The 20,219-nt window shown below is 38.3% G+C and overlaps 1 protein-coding gene across 1 annotated transcript; it reads left to right on the top strand.

Moving 5' to 3' along the window:
* Positions 1 to 8,549: 8,549 nt before the first annotated feature.
* IL21 (interleukin 21) lies at positions 8,550 to 15,721 on the top strand. The gene is made up of 5 exons (XM_025874188.2): positions 8,550 to 8,758; positions 8,867 to 8,902; positions 13,224 to 13,379; positions 15,401 to 15,478; positions 15,575 to 15,721. The coding sequence occupies exons 1-5, from the start codon at positions 8,591 to 8,593 to the stop codon at positions 15,596 to 15,598; spliced, it is 462 nt and encodes a 153-aa protein (XP_025729973.2). The 5' UTR covers positions 8,550 to 8,590; the 3' UTR covers positions 15,599 to 15,721.
* Positions 15,722 to 20,219: the final 4,498 nt, after the last annotated feature.

Here is a 20,219-nt window from a genome sequence, read left to right as displayed (position 1 = left end):
TTGGGCTCCCTGCTCCACGGGAGGCCTGCTGCTCCCTCTCCCACTGCCCCTGCTTGTGTTCCCTCTCTCGCTGTGTCTCTCTATGTCATTTAAATAAATAAAATCTTTAAAAAAAAAAGTCTCTCATGGCTTTTCTCCCTCTCTGATGACTTCCCATTCAATTTTCTCTCCTTTCCCCTATGGTCCTCTGCCCTGTTTCTTATATTCCACATGTGAGTGAAACCATAGGATAATTATCTTTCTCTGACTGACTTATCTTGCTCAGCATAATACCCTCCAGTTCCATCCACATTGATGTAAGTGATAAGTATTCATCCTTTCTGATGGCTGAGTAATATTCCACTGTATACGTGTGTGTGTGTGTGTGTGTGTGTGTGTGTGTGTGTGTGTGTGTACTGCATCTTTATAATCCTAAAATTTTTATGGAACAAAAAAGACTTTGAATAGCTAGAGGAATATTGAAAAAGAAAAGCAAAACTGGTGGCATCACAATTCTGCACTTCAAGCTCTATTACAAAGCTGTAATCACCTAGACAGTATGGTACTGGCATAAAAACACATAGATCAATGGAACAGAATAGACAACCCAGAAATGGACCCTCAACTCTATGGTCAACTAATCTTCGACAAAGCAGGGAAGAATATCCAATGAAAAAAGGAGAGTCTCTTCAATAAATGGTGCTGGGAAAATTGGAAAGCCATATGCAGAAGAATGAAACTGGACCATTTTTTTACACCATACACAAAGATAAACTCAAAATGGATGAAATACCTAAATATGAGACAGGAATCCATCAAAATCCTAGAGAACACAGGCAGCAACCTCTTTGACCTTGGCTGCAGCAACTTCTTGCTAGATGTGTCTCCAAAGGCAAGGGAAACAAAAGCAAAAATGAACTATTGAGACTTCATCAAGATAAAAAGCTTTTGCACAGCAAAGGAAATAGTCAACAAAACTAAAAGGTAACCTACTGAATGGGAAAAGATATTTGCAAATGACATATCAGATAAAGGGCTGGTATCCAGTCTTTGTTCTAAAACAGTGGTGTTCAGGGGGCCCATGAATCTATCAATGCATGGGGCATTGTCTATAGATTGGCTAAATCATCTTCAACCATATGTATTATTTTTCAAAAAAGCATATAGCTAGTCTTATGATGAATTAAATGCAAATTCATTTAAAAGCACTCCCAAATTCATGGTGACCCCCTGGCATTAGAATTACTCAAGCAAGAACAAAATAATTAAAAAAAAATTTACTTAAGCAAGATGAACACTAAAGTCATTACTACCATTTACTAATACAGAAAATAAGACATTTTTGATATTAAACAGGAATTCATGACATAAAACATGAGAGTCTCAGATATAGTAACATAAAAACTCAGAATTTCTATATGGCAAAGACGCCATAAAGAAAATAATATCAATATGTTTAACGTATCTTTATATGAAATGGAAATACATATAATAGAAAAAGAGCCTTATAAGTAAGTAGGAAACAACCCAATAGATGGCAAAGAATATGAACAAGGCTGTTCACGGAAAAGAAATAAGCTGATAATAAAGATATGAAAATGAGCCAAACTTAACTATTGATCAAGGAAAGACAAACCAATGACAAGATATCATGTTTTTGCCTAAGCATATTGGCAAATACTTAAAATATTCATAATATAAAGTGTTTGAGAGTGGAGGAGCAAAGGAAATTCTGTTGTTGGTGAGAGTGTAAATATGCAGACATGACATGTTGGAGGGCAATTTGACAGTTTCTATCAAATTGTTAAAAGGATATAATCTTTCTCCTTGGGAAATGAAATGTGGTATATGTATCTTAAAGGGATATATTTCACATATGCTTAAAGATATAGATGTTTAAGAGTGTTCACTGCAGCATTGTTTGTAGGAGATACAAACTGGAAATAATATAAATATCTATCAATAGGGCTATGAATGAATAAATTATGGTATATAGCCATACAATGAAATACTAATCCAGCTATTTAAATGAGATATCCCTGTATATGAATACTCTATGGATTGCTGTCTCTGACATATTGTAAAGTAAAAAAAAAAAAAAGTTGTAGAATATGCATAGTAAGATTAAATTTTTATTAAAAAACACATTTTTCTTTTTTTTTTTAAAGATTTTATTTATTTATTTGACAGAGAGAGCACAAGTAGACAGAGCGGCAGACAGAGAGAGGGAGAAGCAGGCTCCTCACTGAGCAGAGAGCCCAATGAGGGGCTCGATCCCAGGATCCTGGGATCATGACCTGAGCCAAAGGCAGACGCTTAATGACTGAGCCACCCAGATGCCCTAAAAAACACACTTTTCTATGCCTGCATCTCTCTCTCTCTACTTCCATAGATCTCTTCTCCATATGTAATTCTATTTTATTCAATCTCTGTATATCTATATCTATTCTTTGATATTCTATGTACATAGGAAAAGAGTCTAGAATGAATGAAAATTAGGGAAGTGAAAATTAGTGGAAGAAAATTAGGAGTGAAAATTAGGGTAGGAAAGGGAGTAATTTTATGTTTTGCTTTTTACTTCATACAATTATATGTATTTTGAATTCTTTGTTTTATGACACAGATGTATTACTTTTGTAAATGAAAGATGAAAAGTAGTGAGACGCCTGTGTAGCCCAGTCAGTTGAGCATCTGACTCTTGATTTCGGCTCAGGTAATGAGATCGAGCCTTGCGTTGGGCTCCAGCTCAGCAGGGAGTCGGCTTAAGATTCTATCTCCCCCTCTCCCTCTGTGCCCCTCCTGACCCCTGCTGGCACGCTCTCTCACTCTGTCTCTCTCTCTCTCAAATCAATCAATCTTAAAAAAAAAGATGAAAACTAGTAATTTTCCAAAAATGATCCTTATTCTTAGAAACAGAAATAACTGTTCAAAATGAGGCCTACATTCAGACTGTAGACTCCTCTCTCTGAGATCCTGCTGTTGCCCCTTGGGAGGAAGTTGGGGGAGGTTCCTATTCAGGTGATTAACAAGGGCTCAGTAGACACCCGAGGAGGAGGAGGACACAGCAAAGACCAACATCACATTTTTTAATTTTTATGACCATGTGTTAGAGGCTGCAGGGCCAAGACAGATGTTTATAGCTACTCATCACTCTAGGGAAGGAGAGAATAATGTTTCTTTGATCATAGACAAGGATTCTAGGCAAGGCTGGTGGAGCTTGTCATATCTCCAGATGTGGGGTTGGGGTGGAACTTGGTTGATGGCATGAAGGACATCTAATCTCTAGCCTCACAGGTGGGAGTCATAGTTACCTAGAGACCAGCCTAGGGATGAGTCATCTGTCTGAATACCTTTAGTTTGTAGAAGTGCTACGTATTATAATGACTTAATACTGCTTGAAACAGTAGAGGCCTCTCTTCTCAGAGCTTGTCATACAAAACATCTAATTCTTCTCATGAGGGGACAGAGCAAGTGCAAACAGAAAGGAACTATTTGACAGATGATGATCAGAAGGAAGAGCTGCAAGACAGGGCAAGGGACTTGAGCCAAATAGTTTCCAGCACAGCTTTTCCCATGCAAAACCATGAACTACCAGCATTCATTTTCAGACTTCAACTCCTCCTTCCTTTTATTCCTCTCCCCCTCAGCCTGTTCCCCCTGGCTGAAAGCCTTCCTTTGGTTCCCCGGCTTCATTCCTACACAGACCAGGTAGTCTCCAAGCACATTCCCTTAGAGAAAATTCTTGAAATATGTCCACAAATCCCCTTTGGGGTGACAAGAGCTCCGTGCTTTCATGGTGACAACCTGAGTTATATTCCTGGAAAGAATGCATCTAGCAGAACCCACCACCTCACTGCAAGATACCAAATAAACCTGGAAGATAAGTAAAAGCAGTGTGCTTGCTACACAAGTATGCCTTCCAGCCAGAATGCTGTCCCTCAGCTTCTCCCAGATACAAGGTCTGAAGCTGCCACACTTACACACAATGAATGGTGTATATATGCAGAAGAAGTATGGATCACTCTGCCCTTCAAAGAAGTCTCTGGAGCCTGGAAAATAAAAATAGCAGTTGTCTGACATTTCCTTTGAGAGGCAGATGAAATGTAAGGTTTTCCTCTTACCATAAACATGAACACAAAATTTTGCAAATGATTTCAGGAGGCTCCTGGACCTCTGAAACACATTGACAGTGGTCCTGGGGGGTCCAGAGAGGCCAAGATAGACTCCCTTGTGCTGATGGGGAAGGGCCATGGAAGGAATGGCACCAGGGTTTTAAAATACCCAAGCTCAGTTGGGCCAAGTGTAAAAAGAAATAGTTTGTTTTCCATTCTCTCTCCCTCCTTCCACCATCTCCTTTTTTTCCTCCCTTCTCAAGAATAAATCCTATATCTTAGTCTTGATCTTTACCTGGATGTAACTAGTCGCTGTTGAGGCTTAAATGTGACCACTTCCAAACAAAATACAGTCAGTTCTGCTATAACGTGACACATACTTTCCTAAAAATCATTGTGCTATACAACATTGCACAACAACAACCACAGAGCTTATGGGGAAAATGAGATTAGGCGCCCCATACTCAAAACATGTTGTCAGAGACACTTAAAAAAGATGATAGGAACCTAATAAAAAATATAGCAGTTTTGCACGTTAGTTAAGAAATAACATAGATGCTACTATAAACATGGCACTTTACCTAGAAAAAGACCTGAAGTTTGTTCGCAGAGGTGAGTGTTGCAGCTTGTGAGCTATTAAAAAATGGCAACAGAGGGTTTTCGAGGACAGAACCTTGTAACCCCAGATGAGTATGGCTCATCATACACCTGGTGAATGGAGGCAGCCGGAGGGTGTTTGAGGCATGTGTGCACTTTGTGCATTCCTATACAGCTCAGTTCAGCTGGAGGCAGTTTCCTGCATTCACTTAGCATTTCTGGTAGAGGAAATCACATGTAGGCAAACACAAAATTCTTGTTATACTCAAATTGTTCCCTGGTATATTTATTTATTTATTTTTTTAAAGATTTTTATTTATTGAGAGAGAGAGAGAATGGTAGAGAGAGAGCATGAGAGGGAAGAAGGTCAGAGGGAGAAGCCGACTCCCTGCTGAGCAGGGAGCCCGATGCGGGACTCGATCCCGGGACTCCAGGATCATGACCTGAGCCGAAGGCAGTCGCCGAACCGACTGAGCCACCCAGGCACCCTGTTCCCTGGTATATTTAATCAATGGAATAAATTCTCATTTTCAACATGAGCATGATAGCAGGACTGACTAAATCTAGATTATAAAAATGATTATAACTTAGAGCCCCCAATTAAGACCCCAATGGAATGATGCCATAAAGGTAGCAATAAGGTTATCTCGAAGCAGATAAAATGTAACTCAGTTAAATCTGAGCTTCCTTACTCCCACCCTAAATTCCATCTCAACTAGTGATATATTCAAGTGAAATGCAAATTTGGCTCCATAACTTTGAAACATACTGCCCATCCTGAGCAAAGCCTTCTTGGTGCTAGGAAGAACTTGTAACAATAAGCACCAGACTTCCTGGAAAATCCTCATTATACATTAATATCCTTATCATCCCACACCACGTGGCAGCCAACACTAATCTTACTTCCCTCCTCTCCACCATTCCTTCTCCCTTTTATATGCACCCTCCAAAAGCCCAACAAACAAAATTCCAGACTTTATGGGTTTTCGCATTACCCCCTCCTCTCTTTCCCACCTTTTTCCAAGAGTAAAAACTCCGTACATAGGTGTATTTTTTTTTTTGGTCTTATGTGCTTTCTTTAATTTTATTATGTATATTAATCACCATACATTACATCATTAGTTTTTGATGTAGTGTTCCATGATTCATTGTTTGCGTATAACACCCAGTGCTCCATGCAGTACGTGCCCTCCTTAATACCCATCACCAGGCTAACCCATCCCCCAACCCCCCTCCCTCTAGAACCCTCAGTTTGTTTCTCAGAGTCCATAGTCTCTCATGGTTCGTCTCCCCAACCGATTTCCCCCCCATGTATTTCTTTTCTATTGCTGCTGTAACAAATTACCACAGAATCAGTGGCTTAAAACAACACAAATTTATTACTTCACAGTTCCGGAGGTCTGAAGTCTAAAATGGAGCTTTGGGGGGCTAAAGTCAAGGTGTTGGCAGGACTGCACTCCTGGAGGCTCCAGGGGAGAATTTGTTCCTTGCCTTTCCCAGCTTCTAGAGGCTGCCTGTATTCCCTGGCTTCTGGCCCCCTATAACTCCGACCTCTGCTTCTGTTCTCACATCTCTGACTCTGACACTCCTGCCTTCCTCTTATAAGGAACCCCGTGATTATACTGGGCACACCTGGGTAATCTGGGCTACTCTCACATCTCAAGACCCTTAATTTATCACATCTGCATCGACTATCCTTTTGTTACTTGTGAAGGTAGCATATTCACAGTTTCCAGGGATTAGCCTACCACACCAGTAGTGATACTCAAAATGCTTTACAACTGATACGCCACTTAAGGCAGGGTGTCTGATTCGCAGAAAGGTCTTGTCATAATGCTGAAGCAGGACCCTGGAGATCCTGACACACTGGTTGACGGACAGTGGTGAGGGCTGGGAGGTCTCAGAGAAGGACTGGGATGCGTAGGACTTTGGTGAGGTACTCCGGGGCTTTGAGGAGTGGTTCTCTCTAAGCAGTATGAAAGACTTTTGATCTTTTTACAATCAGCACAGCCGTACCTGTGTGTTTTGGCTGACCACTGACCTGCCATGCTCTTCCTTATCCATCATCAACACACAAATTTTCTGGGATTTTATCATGTGCGGTATTCAGCCCTATTACTTGGAATGTCTACTTAAGCCTCACCGCAACCCTATGATTAGATCTGTACTTATATCCCGTTTGTGTTAACATATACCTGGGGTCAGATGTGCTATTAATTGCTAAGCCCTGGATCTGAATTTAAGCACTTTACTTTAGAAATTGAGCTCTTAACCACTGTGGTTACTGTCTACAAAGAGACTCACGTCTCTTTAGGCAGATAAGGAAAGCATGTACAAAGACTATGCAGGCAGTGTCGAGGTGCCAGGTGGCAACCCCTAGTCCACCGTATTTCATAGGTTTACCTAGAACCCTCCCCTATAGAATTTAATGATTATAGGGAGGACCTCTTGATCATACAGTAAGAATTCTTGTCTACTCTGTAAGACCAAACCTGAATAGACTTGAATAAGATATTCTATGATAAAAAAATTATAGTCAAGCAAATCAAGTACATGCAAAGAAAACAATGATCATAAATGACTATGTGTAAAAGTTTAGAAAGTACAAACTCTAATTTATCTTGGGTACATAACAGTCTAGCATAAAGTATGGTTGTAAGCATGCAATGAAATAGGTGAAAAATAAATGAATAAGTATAACCTATAATCAAGAGTCTAATTTGTAAGATCTAATTGCCTGTGGTACAAAACTACATTTAGTTGGAATACTATATTTAACTTTCTCAAGTGGGTAAAGGGGCAGGGACAGAAGAACATCAGAGAGGAAGATGATAAAACCACTTCTGGACTTTGAGTCTTTTATAACCTCTACCTGGTCGTAGTTAGAATAGTGTTGCTCATCCCCAGAGGAATTAATATCTAAAAGAAATAAGTAACACTATCTCCAAAGAAAAAGAATCAATTATGGGTATTTTTGATTTTGCTGTTGAAAAAATTTTTGGTTTGGACAGGAATGAGTACCTTTCGTTCATTTAATTGTTGCATTATATAGAAGAGATGGACATTAGAGGTGTTTTTTTTTGTTTTGTTTTGTTTTTATTTTTTTTAATGAAGGTAGGGTAAGATCCTGATTGGGAGGTGGGATGAAGTTCTTCAGCATCTCTTAGAATCATTTATGATATATGTAAAAACCACATTGTTAAGTAAAACGTTAAAAGCCAAGATTAATGTTCTTTAAAGATGTTCTTGGGAAGAACTGTAAGCAAATTCTACTTTAAACCCTTTAACCTCATTAAAATCCTAAAATATTCTTGCTAGTTTGGAAAATACCCCCGCTATTTAAACTTTCCTAAAATGTAGCTCCCCTCCTACCTTTATGATGGAATACTGGATGATTTCAGTCAAAAGGCATCGTTATTACACTAAGAGTAAGTCCTGGAGGAAAGCAAATGTTGCCACTTTACTCATTATTGAAGTGCCCTTATGACTGTCAGAGGGAACAGGTAAGATGCTAGGGGAGGCAGAGAAAGAGAGATCAAAGTGTTTTTGTTTACTTCTTTGAAGTTTTGTAGTACCTACTGTTTACCATGCACACTTCTTGATTCATGCTGAAAATTGGAATTCACCCATTTCTCTTTTTCCTGTCTAAGATGCAGATGGGGCACATTTCGTTGACTCCATCAATCCCTGCCCCCACGCATTAGCACATGCACACGTATACCTAGCCAGTGGAAAAGAAAAAAGAGTTACTCACATTCATCCATTTTACAAAGATTTCCAGGCTGCAATGGGAGGGCTTTACCTCTCCCTGAAGGATGAATAAATAGGTAGCTTTACTGACAACCTGTTCACAGTCAAACTGCAGTGAAAACTGAGACCAAAGTCTTGCTCTACTGGCACTTATGAGATCTAGTGCTGGCAACATGGAGAAGATAGTCATCTGCCTGATGGTCATCTTCTTGGGGACAGTGGCCCATAAATCAAGCTTCCAAGAGCAAGATCTCCTCTTGATTAGATTGCGTCAACTTATAGGTATTGTTGATCAGCTGAAAAATTATGTGAATGACTTGGTAAGGCCATACTTGTCACAACAAAATTTAAATAATATTCTTCAATTAATAGAAAAGGAACTTTTTGACTTATAAAAATAACCCAGAACTAATTTTCTTTTGCTCTAGGACCCTGAATCTCTGCCAGCTCCAGAAGATGTAAAGGTAAGACCAGTTGAATTTATTTGTGAAAATATATGTGGTACAAGTTTTTAAATCCAACTAAGAAAGGCATTAGCATAATTATTTAGGAATCTACTTAATTTCAATGAGTTTGGGGGTTTAATAGTTGGTAAAAGAGTTATTCTTATTTTGGTCAAACACTCATTGATTTACCAACAAGCCAACCAATAAACACTGCATTACCTTAAAAAATATATTTTTATCTCTAAATATCTCTGAGTACTTCCAAGTAGTATTGTTGCGAGAGAATCACAAAACTATACTATGATCAGTTTCTGAACAATGACCAACTAATTACATTTTAAGAGCCCTTGGCAAACCTAATACAGACCAGAAGAAGCAGAATTCACCTTTTAATGACAAGAAAGAAAGAAAAGAAAGGAAGGAAGAGAAGGAAAGAAAAAAGTAAGAACAGATTACAGGCACAGCATGGACGAAATCAGGGCTGTCCTTTAGAATATAATTCCCATATACCTTGGCCTCAGTGATTCTTGTCTTTGGCCTTTGGAGAGGTCTTTCAAAAGGACTATTTTCACAAACTCATCCCATTCTCTTAAGCCATTCAAATCCATTAGGTCCCAGGAAGAAAACATCTAGGATATAGTTCAAGAGTGCTGCGTGCTGATCTTTTCCTTAGTAACTTCGCTCTAGTCTTCATGTCTGGTACCCTGAAGAGCTAAATGCAATTGGGGAAATATTTTCATTGTCACAGACCTTTAACTGCATAAATTAGAATTACTAATTTATGTGCTACCAGTAATTAGGACACTACAAAGGGGGAGACATATAAAGATACATTGCAAAGAAAACAATTATCGTAAATGACTATGTGTAAAAGTTTAGAAAGTGAATGAGTCACAACTATTGCTTTTCTCTAAAATTCACTCTCTAGCTCTGAACCTAACCACTCTCATTTACTAGGTCCTTTTCTAATAAGCAGCATCTAAAATGAAAGTAGCACATTCAGCTTATTGGAAAGACTTTTCTAATAAGTGAGAATATTTCTTAATCATGACCTAATTATCAAAACATGCATTTTCAGTATCTCACGCATTTTATTTAACTGTTGTGGTTAGAGTCCTTTTGTACCAGCTCTGTCTGTAACTTACAAAATGAGAAATAAGGAAGATTTCCCATTTTCTAACTTGAGTTGATCCAGTGGGTACTTCCTTTGTTAAATATCTATGCTTTGTTGGAGATAGACTTTTTTTTTTTTTTATCTTACATCATAATGAGAAGATTTTGTCTCGGTGACACTGTATCTATCCGACAATCTTATCCAACAATGCTAGTTATGATACAAGTGAGAGATGGTGTAACTAAGATCTTTAAGCTATGCTGACAGGCAAACTTGGGAAGAAAGAAAATAGTTTGAGGCCACGGTAGCTTTCTATCAAGTTTTCCACGGCCAGCATCAAGGCAGGGTCTATAAGAGATTTGAAAAGATTAAAAAGTTTAAGGAAAATAAATTCACTTACATGTTGCATGTAAATCTTGATACATAGTGATTATCTCCGATCCCTAATTGGCCTTGCCAGGCATCATTCTCTTTCTTTCTAATTACATAACCAGTGGTCCTCAACTGGTAATGATTTTGCCCCCTGAGAACATCTGACATTGTCTGAAGAAATTTTTGGTTGTCACAGTTGTGTGTAGGGGAGTGGTTTCTACTGGCATCTAGTAGAGTCCAGAGATGTTACTAAACATTCCAGAATGCACAGGACAGTCCTAACAACAAAGAATTATCTAGCCCAAAATGTCAATAGTGTGTTATTGAGAAACCCTGATATAAGCCTGGCTTGTGTGTGGGACAAAGGTAACCTCACCCAAGACTTCCTAGTGTGAGTGGCCAGGCCTTTCTGTGAGGGGTGTTAAAAAAAGCTATACGGAGGTAAGTATTTTCAAACACTCAATTGCAAAACAACAAAGCCAAATGTGCTCCCTTGCAAAAGCAGCACTTGTCTGTTCTCTTTGTTTGTTACTCTTGCTTTTGACTTCCGTACCCTTCCTCCTATTCTGCAATACTAGTGTGGGACACAAAACTCTTCATGTTATCATGTGTTCAAGGTTGAAGGAATCAAAGCCTTGCCCTCATAGTTTGCTGCCACGGAGGCACAGCAAAGGAAATTTGTTATACTCGCAGATGGTGGTGCTCTGCATGAATTTGGGTTCATCCAGTGACAGGGCACCTGAGGCTGCCTGAAGCAAGATTAATCTCTTCACGCCCCTTCTTGGTTCATCCTTAAGGCAGTTAGCAGGACAGCTCTTCCACTTCTTTTCCTCTTTGAGGCTGCCTTTGATGTGCATCTGAAGCCAAATCCAGCAGCTATTTGTCCTGGACCGCACATCACCAGGGACTGCTCTGCTGCTTGCAGAGAGCACAAAGCAACATACCACTGTTTGCTGACACAGGTGAACAAGGAATGGCAGGAGAGACAGCACAGCCTGTCGATATGGGCATCAGTGTCCAGATGCCATTCAGAGGCTTTCAGGAAAGCTTTCTCAGGTATAAACTCTCTCATCATGGATCTTGACCATTCCTGGCAATATCAAGGGAGTTCATTTTGTAGGGCCCCTATACTTCTTTGGAACATAACTTTCTTTCAACATACACATGTAAATGTTAACTCAGCAAAATGGGCTTCTGTGAGAAATGCTGGTTTCTCAGATCATCACGGATGAAGCAGTTAGTGTTTTCAGTTTCAGCTGGAAAATTTACCTCTTTAAATATGAATATTATTTTTTTCCAGTAAGTTAAGCCGGTTGTGGTCAAAAAGAAGAGAAAAGAAAAAACTTCAACAAACATGAACATGTGGTTTTCAAGGAAAAAAAAGTGCTATAATTAACATTTATAAATAGTTTCTATTAAATAAGCATTTTGGCAAACATATGGAAAGGATATTACCTTGCCCTTATGCGAGAGGCAAGCTGCTCTGATATAAGGAAACCAGATAAGGTGGTTCTCGGCTTGTGGCTATGTATGCAAAGCAAACCTGATGAGGTTGTGTCTTAAAGATGCATGCTATTAATCAACATTCATACTGGGTAAGCATATGGGTTGGAAAATGCAAAGCAGGCCAGATGCTTTTTTCAGCTGATTGTCCATGAGAAGACTCAGGTAATTTTGTTATATATGGAACTGCCCTTGCAGGGACGGACAGAGATTGAGGTTTCTGGTTACATGGCAGTGACTTCCATACACATTAGTAAAATGAGGCCACAGCAACTAGGGTGGGGTGGGCTAGGGATTGAAGAGCCTAATATAAACACATTTGCTGAAAGAAAAAAGAAATTTGGATACAAGTTCTTAGATCAGCATTAAAATGTTTTCAACAAGTCAGTTTAAAATTTTGTTCTTCCAATAAATTCCATTTTCTTTTTAGTTTGGTTTTTAAGATTTTTGACTTATTCACTACTCACTAGTTATTTGACTAAACCAAGAGACAAGGTTTTGATCCTCGTTCTGTCCACTTCTCCATTCTTTGAGACACTACCCTTAGTTTCTAAGGAACAGTCTTCCCTCCCATTGGTTGGGCAAGTCTCAAATTCTGTTCCTTGACTGCTTGATTCAGGCAGAATCCCACCCTAACTGGTCTAAGAGTGTGAATAGGATTTTAGAAGAGTCATGTGTAATCTATCACAGGTGTATTGAATCTTAGATGTGGAATATGCCATCAGAGGTAGGTAGCCACTTCCTTTTCCCAAAGTAGGGGTTTTGACTCATTTACTTCATTTGTCAACTCCACACCTATTTATTGAGCATTTGCCAGCAAGAAGACATGATGCCAGGTGTTGTACAAGATAAGATGCTGCTCGATGTCACTGTTAGATGCTCCCATGTACACTGTAGAGAGAAACAAACAAAAAAAACAAATAAAAGAGATTGTTAATTGGATTACAGCATACCTCACCCAAAGCTGCAACCAGTCACAGTGTCACTTTTAGAAAATTTGTTCTAAAACCAAGCCCACTCTCCCTCACAAAACACAAAGATCCTGCCTACCACCCAGACTTCAAATGGAATTAGGAATAAAGAGCTGTGGAAAAGTGAGGCTCCTCCCTCTTGCCTGTGAGGCAGGGATATGTTCTCTCTTCCCTAATATGGGGTGAAATTTTACATTGCAGGTGCCTTCTCTTCAGCCCAAAGATTAAGTAGGATGTGAACTCATTCCTCACCATCTGCTGAAATAAATGTGATCTAAGACGCCATAACAGAAGTAGAAAAAGAGGATTGGGAAGGTCATTTTTACTTTCTGAATAACTTTTGTTTTGCTAACATCTATACAAATTACTTCTCTTGCAGAGACATTGTGAGCGGTCAGCTTTTTCATGTTTTCAGAAGGCCCAACTAAAGGCAGCAAATACGGGAGGCAATGAACAGATAATCAATGTATTAACTAAACAGCTGAAGAGGAAACTACCTCCCACAAATGCAGGCAGAAGACAGAAACACAGACCAGTAAGACTGTCATTTGTCATCTATCTTATTTGTACTTATTAACTATATCTCTTACATGATATAACACACAAACACACTTGTAGCCAGAGATTCTGGTGCCTTCCTTCCAGGTACATGTTATCATATCCGGTGTATTTTGAGAAATGGAGTCACCTCTTCCAAATCCACAGACTTGAAAGTGCCCAGAAAGTCTGTTTAGAATTTTGCTAAAAGTCCCTGGCAGCTAGAATAAGTTAATATAACTTCCCAAGGTGAAGAATCCAATTGTGACTTAGGAGTTAAATATTTTTCTATCATTTATATGGCCACATGTAACTTGTATTCTTATTAACCGGACCTAGATCCCAGTTTTCCCACAAGAAAAGAGAGCCTACAAAAGACTAAGAAAAATCTCAAACTTTGCCTTCTTCTCTTAAAAAATATTATTGTCCTGTACAATCACAGTCAGTACTACATTTAAATAGATAGACTTCATTATTTGACTGGAGAATTTTAATAGTCCCTGGTTTTAGGAGGTCCTACTAGATATACCCTCTTGTGTATCTCTTCTTATGCCAACTCATAAGCAATGCTGATAGTCTCATGACTAATTCAAGAACTAATCAAAACCAGTGGATAAACACATAAGATAAATTACTCCAAAATATTTTTTTAATCAGTTCTCTCTCCTCCAAGGAATTTTACATGTGATTCACATGAAATCTTAGTGACATTATCAAAATGACTTTTATTTCCTTTAATTGCTTAGCCAAGTTGCAATGTGAAGAGTATCCCTCTAAAACTTTTCTAGGAAAGGAGCTGAGCCCGCTTTGCAACACAATAGCAAAGACTCATAGAAATGGCAATGCTGGCACTGAATTTAGAACAATCTCGTTAAGCACCTTCATTTGGTAGATGGGAAAATGAGACCTAAAGAGGTTAAGTGACTTGTCCCAAGCCCTGCAATTACTAAGTGGTAGAATGAGAACTAGAACCTTTATCTCCTACCTTTCAGTCAAATGCTCTCACCACAGCATCAAACTGACTTAGAAATGCTGAATACCAAGCAGTGGCCTGGTGTTTGCTCTCAAAAAGAATAAGAATAAAGAAGAAAAACCTAGAATTTTTTTAAAAGAAATATAAGTGGACAATATACAAATGAAAAATTGTTCAGTCTCCCTATAATCAAATAAATGTAAGTTTCAGAAATCTTACTTCTTTCCAATTAAAATTTTTAACAATAGCCAACAATAGTGAGAATGGTCTGCATGAATAGAAGTAAAACTTTTTTACAATATACATCAAGAGACAAAAATTTTTACTCCTTTAATTTAGTAATTCTACTTCTAGAAGTTTATCAAATCAAATAAAGATGCATATAAAAATTATTCAGAAATGTTCTTGCAGCATTGTATTCAATAATGAAAAGTTAGAACAACCTATGTGTCCAAAAATAATAATAGTTTGATCCAATGTTGGAATACAAAGCAACCATTACGTATCACATTTTTGAAGAATATTTAACATGTAGGAAATGCTTGTGATATGTTGAGTGTAAATAGAGCAAATTACCATCCAGTGTAAAAAACATAAATGCAAAGAAAAAACCATTACTGAAAGGATATACATCCAAAGATTGCAGTGGTTATCTCTGAGGATAGGATTACAAGTGATTTTTCCTTTTGTTTCTCCCTGAACAATTTTATGCACGTCTTGAATTTTTTTCAGAGAACATGATTTATATTTCTAATTGGAAAAAAAATTTTGGGGGTGCCTGGGTGGCTCAGATGGTTAAGCATCTGCCTTCGGCTCAGGTCATGATCCCAGGGTCCTGGGATCGAGCCCTACATCGGGTTCCCTGCTCAGTGGGGAGCCTGCTTCTCCCTCTCTCTCTGCCATCCCCTCCACTTGTACTCTCTGGCTCTACCTCTCTGTCAAATAAAAAAATACAATCTTTAAAAATAAATAAATTTTAACTGAACATTTTATTAAATTAGGAAAAATGTTTTAAAGGAGAATGTTACTCTTTCATTGATTTCTAGACATGCCGCTCATGTGATTCTTATGAGAAAACACCACCCAAAGAATTCCTAGAAAGACTGAAATCACTCATCCAAAGGGTATGTAACTGCAATTATATTTGATTTTCTACTTCATATTTATCTATCCAGATTGCTTCTTGTGTTTATATTACTCATGGTATATTATTCCCACAGATGATTCATCAGCATCTCTCCTAGAACACATGAGATATGAAGGTTCCTGAGGATCTAACTTGAAGCTGGACACTATATTACATACTCTAACACAGTAGTGAAACTCACTTCTTGGTTTCTAAATGGAGGAGTACAACATATTAGTGATGGGGGAAAAGACTCAGATAAGTGTTCAAAGTCAGGATTATTTCCCCCCTATTACAATGCAATACTTAAGTTTGATCACATGCTCTGTTTTAGTCAACTTGAAAAAGCTTTATACTCAATTAGAGTTTGATTTCCTATGTTATGGATTTCTATGGTTTCTAAAGTTTTTACTTTATATCATTTTGCCCAACTATGACATTCCTTTATTGGGGGAGACGCTTAAAATTTTTAACCCAAAACGTAATTTGGGAATTTATTGATCTTATATTTACTTTGATCTTGATTACCACAAGAATGAGATCTCTGATGATCATAACTTAAAAGTTATATACCTTCATTCAAGCTGAGAAATACAGAAGCATAGAATCAAGATGAAAAGTTGGTCTTTATTCTTTTAAGGAAATGAAAATTGAGTGTTTAAAAATGTATATCTGAAGAGTTTACTTTTTATCTCAGAATGTCTAATGTATAAATATATAGTTTATTTATGTGCCAGGGGATAGTTTTACTAGATGGCTACAAAAAAGTCTTATTCCTTTATTGGGATTTATCAAAAATATTTAAATGCTATAGATAAGAATGTATTTATGGAATACACTCGTTAGTCTTTTTTTTTTTCTTTAAGTGGGTTTAATAGTAACTTTCCCAGTTCAAGTCCCCTTATAAGCTAACATTTTAAGCTTGTGGAAATGGCAATTAAAACCTATAGAGGGACATACATCAGGTGGTCTTCTGGAACCAAATACATTAAAAAAAATCTTGTAGCTCTCATCTCAAATTGTTATAATGATTATATGGGAGTGAGCTAGTAACTCCAAATGTCTGTCACCTTTCATTCTTCCTTTCTTTTCTTTCTTCTTTTTAAAGTGACAGACACCTTGTGCTTGCATGCTTTGCATAAGACAAATTCAATCACCTATATAAGATCAAAATCAGGAGACATATCAAGAGGCCAAGACTCCTGTCCTCATAGAAAACAGACTTTTGCATAAACATTCCAATCTTTTCAACCATGGATAGTAAAAATAAGCAACCTGCTCTAACTGCCATTTCATATCAACTCCAGCAGAGTTTATTTAAAAATGAAGTTAAAAACTCTAGAGAAATAAAATTTTTGCTAGAACGTTATAAGCTATTTGAGAATCTCTTATTGTTAAAATGGCTGTGAATGTGCAAGAGGATATGGGATGAGAAACACTGTATGTTCTGAGAAGAGAAAATTATCTACTTAAAAGTATTTTAAAAACAAGTACAGATAAATTTATAGTTCTAGAAGATATATTAGCCATCAGTGATTTCATCAACTCTCAATGAAATGTTGTATCATCAGAAACAAGGTATTCTGTTTTAAAAATTTTTAAATGTTATTACAGAGGGGTCATGTAAACAATAATGATGATAACATGCATGGAGAGCCTACCTACGTATCAAATGGTACCAGCCCAGACTGTTGGGATAAAAGTGGAAAGCAGCCACAAAGTTGACTAGGGAAGGGTGAAGTCTGTATTTCTTGTTTCTGTCTTTATAGTTGTTGACTTCTTTGACACTGTGATTTTATATTTAAAATAATGTATTTATTTTGGTGTGTTTACTGTTAAAAATCTCTGTTCTAATCCTTTGACCAGAGATTCTACCTTAAAAGTAAAAATAATTTAATGGGGTGTTGGTTAAGAGCCTTCACTAAAACTGAGTTTAAAGACTCAGGTAAAGATCCTAGCAACACCCCAAGAAAAGCACTGCATTGGAAAAAACAAGATGAAGAAGTAAAACTTGAACAGCTCCATCTTCACTGCTCTGTGTTCAAGGCTTACCTAGCCCTCAAAAGGGATATAAGGCTTACCTATAAACATTATTTCACCTATGGATGGTGATATAGGAGGCCTGAAATTTTCCTGGCTGTGAAATCATGGTCACTTGCTTAAATTTTGGGGATTTCCATTTCCTTCTCTGTAGAATGAGGGTGTTGGACTGAATCTCTAAGGTCTATTCTGTCTTTTTTTAGAGCTTTATGTGTTTATGAGTTTCTAAAGTTCTGGATACTCTTATGGGAACATCTGACCATACTTTTGAGTAAAATTTTTACTGAATCTAATGTTCAGTTACACAATCATATTCAATAGCATTTGTAGCAACACTCACTGCAGGAACAAAAGAGATGTTCAAAAAAAAAAAAGAAGGAAGGAAGAAAAAGAAAGACAGAAAAACATTGCCAGTAGGTCACGGAAATTCAGGGAAAATTAATCACGATTTTTACTATTGTAGCTGAAAGTGTCTTTTTTGGACACTTGTATAAAATTGTAGCATTATTATTCTATATTATTGCTCTGTTGTATTTACATTTGCATCTGAGAATTTAGTTTTAATGCAAACTATGTACTTTATAACTTAATAATTATTTATTATATATTTGGTTTTAAATGTTTATGTTCATGGCTTCTTATTTAAGACTTGATCATATTAAATCATATTACTGTCTTTGTGATTCCCTGGAAACCCTTAATTCAATAGCCTTAGCATAAAATAAAAGATGATCCTCAGTTTCTGGGAGCATATTGTTTTTATATGTATATTACAAAGACAATCTTCTGTCTTTACATACTTCACTGAAATGGAACCTTCCACTCCTGTCTCTGCCTTAAGGATACCACTTCCTTTTGCAATTTTCCCAAATGTATGGCAAGTCCTGGAAGACTTGATTGTCCTCTCCTGGTCACTCCTTCATCTTTACTGCGGAGTTAGGCATGTTCTTTCCTTTGAATTCAACTTCTGCCATCATCTTGGGTAACTTCAGTACCCATGGGGAAGATTCCACCAACACTGCTACTTCCCAGAACCTTGACTACCTAAGTTCCAAACCCCTACATCTTTTATCCTGTCATCATCCCATTCCCATGGCCATGTGCCAGACTTTATTATCTGGAACTATTTTCCGTGTGAAATCCTTACATATACAAAGCCATCACCTGCTAGTCTCTTAGTTCTCAAGACATCCATCTCAAGATCCCATCACAACAGCCAGGCCTTTGCCCCTTCCCATTCTCTCAGTTTATTAATTCCCCTTGGCCCCCAGCCTCCACCCCACCCCCAGAGCTTAGGCCTCTGATCAGTCCCTTGAACTTCAGACCTAGCAATCTTCTCAAGTAGCTGCCTACAAACTCCCTACCTAGCTGTTTTGATCTTGGTCTCCTATTCCAGCTTCAGACACAAGATCTGGCCCCTCGGGCGCCTGGGTGGCTCAGTCATTAAGCGTCTGCCTTCAGCTCAGGTCATGATCCCAGGGTCCTGGGATCGAGCCCCGCATCGGGCTCCCTGCTCCACAGGAAGCCTGCTTCTCCCTCTCCCACTCCCCCTGCTTGTGTTCCCTCTCTCGCTGTGTCTCTGTCAAATAAATAAATAAAATCTTTAAAAAAAAAAGATCTGGCCCCTCATCTTTGGGAACAATTTCAGACTTCCCTACCTGGCTCACTAGAGTTACTTTCCCACTTCATGCCTACTTCTGAACACTCATCTGCTTTCAATATCTGCCTCCACCTATTCTAGTCCACAGGTTAGTCCAGGAATAGCCTCACCTCATGAGGAGGGAGGGATTTGGAATTCACAGTTAAGCTCATTGAAAGAGTAATCTCTACATGTGCCTAGACTCCCTCAACTTCATTCATTCATTCATTAAATCACTATAATCTGATTTCTAACATCCTACACTCTATCACTGTATCAAAATTGCCCTTTGTCAGGTTAATGATGACCTTCAAATAACCCAACTCATAAATGTGTCTAAATCCTTACCTTACTTGATTTTATCATGACTTTTGCTAACTTTATTCCTTCTACGACTCTGGAGGGCCCTCCTCCTCCTAGTTCTTGGCTTGCCTCTCTTACCACACGTTCTCAGTGTCAGTTCTTGGTTGGCTTTCCTGTATCCTCCCATTAGAAGTTGATATTCCTAAGGATTCTGTCCTGGTCACCTTTTCACTTTAAACCTCTTCCCTCAATAGTCCAATGGGTTCTTGGTGTTTTAAAAAACCCTCTCTATGTTGTTGAACCACAAATCTATAGGTAAAGGCCAGATCTCTCTGATGATTCCCAGGCCCCTATATCCAACTTCTCCCTGAAAATTTCCATCTTTATCCTCCAGGCCCATCATCTGAACATGCCAAAATTGATCTCATCACTGTTTCCCACTTCCATGACCTCTCTATTTTTCAGTGTTCCCTAATCTTTTTTTTTTTTTTTTTTAAGATTTTATTTATTTGACAGAGAGAGACACAGCGAGAGAGGGAACACAAGCAGGGGGAGTGGAGGAGGGAGAAGCAGGCTTCCCGCGGAGCAGGGAGTCCTATGTGGGGCTCGATCCCAGGACCCTGGGATCCTGACCTGAGCCGAAGGCAGCTGCCCAACTGACTGAGCCACCCAGGTGCCCCAGTGTTCCCTAATCTTAATGGGAATGTATCTCCAGCCTCCCAGACTCTGCCTTCTCTCTCATTCACTATAACCAATT

This window comes from Callorhinus ursinus, unplaced genomic scaffold (assembly GCF_003265705.2).
Source record: "Callorhinus ursinus isolate GAN/ISIS: 27379988/994484 unplaced genomic scaffold, GSC_fseal_2.0 scaffold4, whole genome shotgun sequence".
In the NCBI taxonomy this organism is placed as follows: Eukaryota; Metazoa; Chordata; class Mammalia; order Carnivora; family Otariidae; genus Callorhinus; species Callorhinus ursinus.
The sequence above is the reverse complement of the archived record's forward strand: the minus strand, read 5'-3'. Positions and strand labels throughout refer to the sequence as shown.